The sequence below is a fragment of the Chironomus tepperi genome, unplaced genomic scaffold (assembly GCF_022539635.2).
Source record: "Chironomus tepperi strain 1889 unplaced genomic scaffold, CSIRO-AGI_Ctep_v1 contig_364, whole genome shotgun sequence".
In the NCBI taxonomy this organism is placed as follows: Eukaryota; Metazoa; Arthropoda; class Insecta; order Diptera; family Chironomidae; genus Chironomus; species Chironomus tepperi.
In genome coordinates, this window is record NW_027226486.1 from 2,575,620 (window position 1) to 2,583,953 (window position 8,334).

The 8,334-nt window shown below is 34.4% G+C and overlaps 2 protein-coding genes across 2 annotated transcripts; both read left to right on the forward strand.

The window, feature by feature from the left end:
• Positions 1-1,115: 1,115 nt before the first annotated feature.
• On the forward strand, positions 1,116-3,332 carry LOC139095463 (uncharacterized). Its single transcript, XM_070646817.1, has 4 exons — positions 1,116-1,163; positions 1,225-1,371; positions 1,551-2,945; positions 3,091-3,332. The coding sequence occupies exons 1-4, from the start codon at positions 1,116-1,118 to the stop codon at positions 3,286-3,288; spliced, it is 1,788 nt and encodes a 595-aa protein (XP_070502918.1). The 3' UTR covers positions 3,289-3,332.
• Positions 3,333-3,784: 452 nt separating this feature from the next.
• LOC139095294 (uncharacterized) lies at positions 3,785-5,687 on the forward strand. The gene is made up of 2 exons (XM_070646598.1): positions 3,785-3,864; positions 4,040-5,687. Exons 1-2 carry the CDS (start codon positions 3,820-3,822, stop codon positions 5,606-5,608), a joined length of 1,614 nt encoding a protein of 537 aa, XP_070502699.1. The 5' UTR covers positions 3,785-3,819; the 3' UTR covers positions 5,609-5,687.
• Positions 5,688-8,334: the final 2,647 nt, after the last annotated feature.

An 8,334-nucleotide genomic window follows, 5' to 3' on the forward strand; every position in this document is an offset into this window, starting at 1 on the left:
TCGTGCATTGAAAGGAAGGAAGAATAATAATGATGGAAAAATATATCACAAAAGGAATTTTTTCTTCTCTTTTTCCAGCCATCCAGAGATTATTAACATTAACAGGTGAACGACAACGAGGATTTATTCATGCTTAAAATGAGCAATTTATTGTCAACTTTCAGGTGGATTGGTAACTATGGTTGCAGATTATATTTGAATATAAAGAGGAAAATTTTTAAGGATGTTCAGTTTGAGTTAAAATTTTCTAGGGATCCTGAGCTGCGCAACAATAATTCGAGGCTAATGATGCACCAGACCTCTGCAATCAGTGAGAGCCAAACCTTCAGTTAAATATTGGGATCAGAACTAATCATTCTAGCTTATAAAGCAGGGGCTCGAAATCGACGGCAATTTTATTTGCAGTCATTTCGACTGTTGAATACAAAATTTGAGTCGACTTCAAAAATCATATGATTCAAAAAAGAGCTCTCAAGTCGAGTCTCGAACCCATGACCGCTGGGTCGGTATTGTAATGAATAGGAATCGAAGGAGTTAACCATTCCGCCACAAAGCCACTTTGGCCCACTGGACAAAATTGGAAATATGTCTAATAATAATCAAAAGATTTTAAATTTATAAGAAAAATTCAGTCTTGACACATTAAATTGACACATGTATCTTAAAACGTAAATTTTCATGAATTAAACTAAATTACAGATACATGTTAGATAAATAGTTTGCAGCCTAAATAAAACTTTATAGACATAACTTCAAATTCCAATTTTAAATGTAAATATTTTTTACTATTTTAATAAGTTAATAGGAAAATAAGTGAATCAATGTAGGTCGGTGACGTAAAGGCATAGATCAATTCCGATCCTGTGATCATGGGTTCCATGACTCAGCAGAATTTTTAATTTCCTTTTGGAAGAAAACATTTCAAAAAATTGTAAAAAAATATGTTTTTCTAAATTTTTCTATTTGTTTTTAATCGACAAAATAAACAAAATTTGAAGTAACAAAATGCCAATGTATTAGACATGACAATATCCGACATATTTTTCAAAACATTATAAAACAGCGCCTACTTCGTTCATTCATCTCATAGTTTCAATAAAACTTTAATAATCAACATGAATAAGTATATTTTGGCGATTTTAATAGTACTGTTGGCAGTCCAGGTAAGACAGTTTAATAATCAGATACAAAGTGACACGTACTCACCACAAAATCATGATTTAGGGTCTTGATGCCCAATTCATATCAGGACTTATTTCATTTTTCACTTCTGTTGTTGGATTTGTGTTTAATGCTGTTCTGACTGTTCCAAGTTCAATAATTAGCTTTGCAGCGACGTTTACTGTTGTTGTTTCGAATGCGACACTTGCGGTGAGTAGATTGAAGTGATCAGCGGTCAACCAAGGGTCTCTGACCGTTAGGGCCATGTTGTTCCTTGCATCGCTGCTGAAACTCAGATTTTTCCTAGATTTTTCAATAAAAATGAGGAAAAATTCAAAATTTCCAAGCTTACTAAGATTTTTAATCAAATTCAATTTATATCCATCTAGTCACTTTCTTTCCTCAACTCTGGAGCCCACAACGCTTTGATCCGAGTCAACAATTTCACAAACGACCTCAACAACTTGACAAACTACTACAATTCGCTGATCCATAGCCGTTCCAACACCGGAACATTCCTGGGCAGAACAATTGTTGGAAATCTTTATGATGCAATTAATGGCATTGGATATACGACAAGTGGATTGTCAGCCATTGTTGTAGGCTGTAGACCATCTCAGCCACCACCAATATCTTTCCTCGGCACTTACTATCCACTTCCTGATTCTTGTCTAAGTACAACGAATTGCACAAATACAACAATTGGATGTGCTGCAAGAAATTTCGTCAATTTGGCACGTTATCAAATCAGTAATATTGATGCTGCATCTTCATACATTCGATGGCTATACGAAGATTTTGGAAATAATGGCACCACAAATGTTACAGTTAATGCACAAGTCATTATCGATTATTGGACAGGCTTGAGTGCAGCAGCTAATTTGTATGTCTCAGTCAATAGTCAAGGAACATTACTTGCGTACATCAATGGCAGTTTTAATACCAACTTCACTGAAGTCATGAGTCTGACATCTGATTTCCTACACAGCCTTAATGATGCCACAAGCTACTTGATAAATTCCACAAGCATTATGTCCTTCAGAATCCATGACCACAACAGTTCTGAGCGTTATGTCAACTGGACTCAAATTTTCCAATCTAGAAGCAGACGTTGGTCACTGATTAACTCATTGATCGCATACAACACATTCAGGTCCAACATCAATAATGTCTTAATTTCAGTCAATGGTTCCATTTATCAATTTGCTCAATATATCAATGGAATCACGACAAGCTACGTATATCCAACAGTACAGGCTCATAGCACGTCATTCCAAAATCTCGTCAATCAAGTCAATACGTCACTTTCAAGATTCTTAACGAACTTTAATGCCACAATTAATTCAGTCGAGCAGTCAAAAAAGAACTTAATCCTAAACGCGACTGCTGCCTTAAATGGATCATTTAATGCATTAATCACATCCATTTTGAATGAAAATTTAGAAAATTGCACACATTTTACAGCTTCTGCTGCTGATGCTCTTGCTGACTTCTCACTTGGTCTTCAAGCCTGTGGACAAAATGCAGACATTAGCACACAATCTTATTATGTTAATGCCACTGGAATTTTCAATAGTTTGTTGACGAATGTCAGTGCCTATATGAACACATCAAACAGTTGCTTCTCTTATGCATGTAATGGTAATGCTTTATATCCAGTTGCATCATATGGTGTACAATGTACCAATGACAATTCATTCTTCCGTTGTAATTCCTGGTTGCCGCCATTTTTCTACTATTGTCAAACATCTAAGTCGACTTACTTGAATACATGCCTTGGTAATGTAAGTATTATTAGATATCCTGAGCAGCACTGTGAAGTCGTTAGGGCGCCATGTTAAGGGCAATCCATAAGGATGTCCTGACGGCTACATCGTGCTGTTCTGACATGTCTCAATAATCTCTATAATTCACACATCTCTTTTACAGCTTAATACCGCCATCAATTCATTCATTACGAATGTCGATCCAGCAATCAACACCACTTTGAGCTCACTAAGCAGTTCCATTAACAGTGCTCTGACAAGTTTGAATACTTGCATCAATAATCAAGTGAATACAACTGATAATGCTTTGGATGGTATTTTTGCAGCATACAATAATTGCAAAGCTAGTCAGGTTGTCTGAAGTATGAAGGAGTTGCTAATTTTTTGAAATTTATGAGAATTTAAATTTGCTGTTGTTATTAAATATGTTACATTTTTGATCAATAAAGATAGCAATAGAAATGGTTGGATTTGGATGTAAATGGACAGGTTGGATTTTATTAGTTTCAGGATGCTGGATGCTGGTCGCAAGGGATAATTTTGATCCATGTCTTTCCTCAAATGATGCCCAAAACTGGGTTCCATCTGTTGATCTACAATATCAAGGACAATTCTGTCAATAACCAGTCTCCCTCCTAGAGCTCTATTATCACTTCTGACTTTACAAAAGCATCGGTAAAAACAGAGCTAGAAGTCAACTTGAATTTTGTTTGGAGTCGAGTCAGACTACCCGGGTAGTCTCTCGGTCTCGATCTCGACAACGGGAACCCTTAGCATGCATGTATTAATAGCTGTTATGATGACTTCGCTTCATATTTTGTTTAAAAACTGAGTATATATCAACTGTATCTGAACAGCAGCTCCTCAGTCGTGTTTTAACACTTAAAGAAGAATGAAAATTTTCATTTTATCTCCTTTAATTTTATTAACTATACAGGTGAGTGTTCAGCTGTGCTAACTTGGCAAAACTTTGATCGAACAGTTGCTTGATGAACGCAGTTTCGGATCCAAATCACTAGGATGTCAGGACAATTTCACGTCCTACAGCGACGCAGTTTTGCCCTATTAAACAAATGTGCAGTTCGGGATTGATAATTTGAATTCCTATTTAGGTTCTTCTGTCATGTAATTGTCAACTAGTGTCCATAACTGGATCTCCAGATTTCAGCCTATCCAGTTCAACATTGCAGATTTTGAAATCAGCTGATTCTTCAAATTCAAAAGCATTTAAAAGTATGCTTAATTTTGGAGGATTTGGAAATGTTCCTCCAATCACAGCTGTTCAAGTAGCATCGGCTGCTTCAGATCTAACAAAAAATGTTATTACAAACAATATCCAAAATGACTTGACAAACATCATGAATGCTGTTAATTCAATTGCAACTTCTCTGTCTGGATGCAGACCTCAAATATCATATCCTAATGACTTCAATATTTCTACTGCATGCTTTACAGCCACATGTACAAGCACAGAACATCAGTGTCAAGCTTTATATCTCCAAATTGCCATTGATCAGCTTACAATTGCCTTAAATACAGCAACATATAATCTGAATCTGACATCTTCAATTCTGGTTGGAAGTGGCTGGAATTTCCCATCACTTTCAGCTCTACTCACTCAATGGTCGATTGTTGAAGCAAGTGCAGCAGCATATCAAAATTCTACTAAGACAGGTCCATTGATAAGTGCTGTCAATTCCAGTTTCAAGAAGGTTCTTAGTGCATCATTGAATGGAACTACTTTCTTCCTTGACCAATTTGAGGCTGGCTACATGACATTAGTCAGTTCCTTAAATACTACAAATTATGTCCAAACACTCGATGATAATACAAATCTAAACATATTAGGTGCTACATCTACAGCACTAAGATCGTTATTGACTAATCCATTCCAATTTGATGGAATTGTCTTAAAATCCAGTTCCGTTCAATGGACAGTTTCAGGAATATCGATTTCGAGTTTTGTCCGTCCAGCAGCAGTTAAAGTGTTCGATTCCTTAGCTGCTTTATCGTCAACATTCAATACAGAATTAAGCAACTTCCAAGCCAATATCCAAAGTTTAAATGCAGAACAGCAAGCAATATTGACAAATTTGAAACTTAATAGCACAATACAACTTAAAAGCACGATGTATGAATTTACAAGTAAATCAACTCCAAGTGATATCGATGCATGTTGTGCATCTATATCAATAACATCAACAAATCCATATCCGGATGCGCTATCAAGTATTAATTTAAATCCAATAATTCAGTCAACACAAAACAGAACTTTAACTCTTATTTCAAGTTATAAAAGTCTTATAAGTTTATATACAGACATGTCAATCAACTGCTTTAAGGTTGGATGTACAGGAAACACAATATATCCATATTCATTGTGGAAACTTCAATGCGCCAATGACTTCTCATTTACTAATTTCTGCTGGAGTAGTGGATTTCCAAGAACTTTACAACGATGTTCATCTGTAAAGGCACAAAGTCTTAATGCATGCTTAAATCACACAATGTCACTGATTACAAGTCTTCAACCAGCTACAGATATGAATAAGATTCTTGATGATACGAGAAGTTCCTTTGATGCACTTTTGAATGGTTTCTCAGATACTGCCAATGCTATTGTTACATCCTTGAGAGAGAAAAGTTTATGCATGTATACTCGAATTTATTCTTCAGCCTAACAATAGTTTTAGTAGCTGCACAAATACAAATCTTTGAATCCTTTTCGAACCAGGAAGGTACATGACGTAGAAAGGACCGAAAATCAGGTTCAGGCAGACTTGACTCGGGACTCTGGATTTGCTTGGCCTGAGATCAGATTCGATGAAATCCGGACAAATTCAAATCTAGCTTGAAACCAAATTCGATGAAATATGACCAAGTCAAAGTCTGTCAGGATTTTCAGACGGCATGTACTTTTCGGGAATGTATTAGAAAAATGTATTTATAATGTAAATTGCTACTTGTCGGATATTGGATATACACTAATGTATCAGTTGCTTAAATAAAGATGTTTTATCAGATGTTGATGGAACTGTTGTTTATACTTTTTGAAAATGGAGCTGTTAACGATTTAGGTCTGATGCAAGAGAAGGAAGGTGTTTCGTCAATTTTTCACGGTACGTAATAAGTGAACAGCTCCTATGCGGTTGACTTGTGTAGTGCTTGAAACAGTTTGAGATATAATGGCATAATACTGACTCAAATATGACAGCGAAAATGCCACAGTGGCGTAGTGGTTAGAGTGTCGGCTAACCGACTCTAACAATCCGGGTTCGATCCCAGGGAAAGTCCTGGCTTGGTATTGTTCCATGAGCCATGCAACTGTGCATTAGATGTAAAAATAGGTCGAAATCAGTCGTCAGGTGATTCCTGGTGTCGCCAGGGAAACTTCGCGTCTTACTGTTAATACAACGACGTTGCGGTGTTTTAGCGAACGCACTGTGCAGTTCGGGATTAGTAGCCTCTAAATATAAACCAGCTCCAATTTTAGAGTTCATGGAATTAACAACAAAAAATTGCTGATTTTTTATTCATTTATCTTGTACACAAAAGAAAGGCATTGCAATTTAACCATCTTAATTTATGTGTACCCATATTCTTTTGGCCTCTTGCACGAGAGCATAAAGCAAATTGGTAATGAATAATTGAACAAGTCATAAAGAAAGGGAAGAAAAAAGATGTGTAATGAGAAAAAAAAGGCAGAAAATGAGATTTTCTGCAAGCTCAATAAAGTCGAGCAATTTTTTTAATTTCTGGCTAAATTAAAGTATAAATTATGCAATGCCTTCTAACAAAAAACCTAATTATGATTTCCCCACCGGGCATTAATTTGCTTTTTCTCGGTTTTTGTCTACCTTATGGCGAATGGAATGGGGAGGAGGAGGTTGGAAAATAAAATGAATGCAATATTGAGACTGACACTTTTCTGTGGTTGAGGTTTGAGTCGTATAAATTTTTGTTCTCATCTACAAAAATTTTTATGGCTGCTTCATAAATTACTTTGGGAAATCTTTTACTACTTCTTTTTTTTAATGAATCGGTTGCTGTTGTTATAAATGAACAAGATTTTTTTTCGTAAAAAATGTATGGAATTATGGTGTAAAAATAGTCAGGTTGTAAAAATGGCATTAAATTTGTTGATTAAACAGGAAAGGGTTTGAATTTGTCAGGGTAATCAATTTAATTGGGTAGTTTGTTGTCTTGGATGGTATTTACCTTAACTTTATTGACCAAAAACATCAATTTTAATCGAAAAGTTACATTTACATATCAAAATGTAAATGTAAATTTATAAATCAATGTGTAAATGTAAATTTAACCCTCACAGTGTAAATGTGAATTTACATGTCAATGTGTAAATGAAAATCTTAAAATTAATCTAAATTTTTCAAATATTTGATGACCGTTATTTTTCAAAAAATTGAAAAGTTGAATTATGATTTTAAAAAATTGTAACTTTTTAATTTTCAAACTTTTTTTGACCGTTATTTTTCAAAAATTTGAAAATTGTATTTTTTTATATTTTTTGACCGTTTTTCTCAAAAATTTGATAACTGTTAATTTTTCATTGAAATTTTTTTCAAAATTTTGAAAACCGTTATTTTTCAAATATTTTTTGACCGTTATTTTTTCAAATCAGTAAATTATGAAACTAAAAATCCCTAAATCGATTGAACCACGTCAAGCAAGAATATATTCATCATTTACATATCAGTAGTTCCTCCAAACAATCTCACGATTCCTGACATGGCCATTAAAATCATCTCTCCATATCACACTAGATTTCACAAATCGGCATTAAAATTTTTTAATTGAATAAACTTGTGATTTAATTCTTTCAGTTGGTCAACGATTATTTTCTTTTATTTTAATTTTCCTTTTTTTCCCTCAAATTGGATGGTATTTTAATGACAATGATTTAATGGAAAAAAAGATTTTTCCACCCTCGGAGCAATAAAAATTTAAAATTCTCGCCTCACAGCGACTGCTTTTTGCTACTTTAAAGGAATAAAATGAGGAGTAAAAAATCTTTTTAAAATTTCATTTTAGTAAGCCACAGTCACATATGATGATTTTCTCAGACTAACTAGGAATCTGCGACTCTTCATACATTTTGTGTATTATGCTTTCCTCACAAATGTAGAGTTGAGTTAAGTTGAGAAAAAAAAAATTAGATTTGTAATGCGAACATTACAAATAATGTGAAAAAAGTGCTATTGCAGCACATTGATATGTGTTGAGGGGATTTAATTTAAATTTTTAATGTGGCTTATAATAAAATTGAAGTAGTTAGTTCAGTGCTGGATGATGAGTTTTGTGTCTGTTTTAGACGCTTTAGTGAGATTTTTTAGGTTATGGGTAGACTTCTTAGGAAGCATACTAAGTTGCACATCACTAAATGAGG

Excerpts from the sequence above, each read along its gene's own strand:
- LOC139095463 (XM_070646817.1), top strand. The coding sequence starts at position 1,116 with ATGAATAAGTATATTTTGGCGATTTTAATAGTACTGTTGGCAGTCCAG. Across the intron at positions 1,164-1,224 it reads TAGTACTGTTGGCAGTCCAG|GGTCTTGATGCCCAATTCAT; the intron begins GTAAGACAGTTT and ends ATCATGATTTAG. Across the intron at positions 1,372-1,550 it reads TTTCGAATGCGACACTTGCG|TCACTTTCTTTCCTCAACTC; the intron begins GTGAGTAGATTG and ends ATATCCATCTAG.
- LOC139095294 (XM_070646598.1), top strand. The coding sequence starts at position 3,820 with ATGAAAATTTTCATTTTATCTCCTTTAATTTTATTAACTATACAG. Across the intron at positions 3,865-4,039 it reads TAATTTTATTAACTATACAG|GTTCTTCTGTCATGTAATTG; the intron begins GTGAGTGTTCAG and ends ATTCCTATTTAG.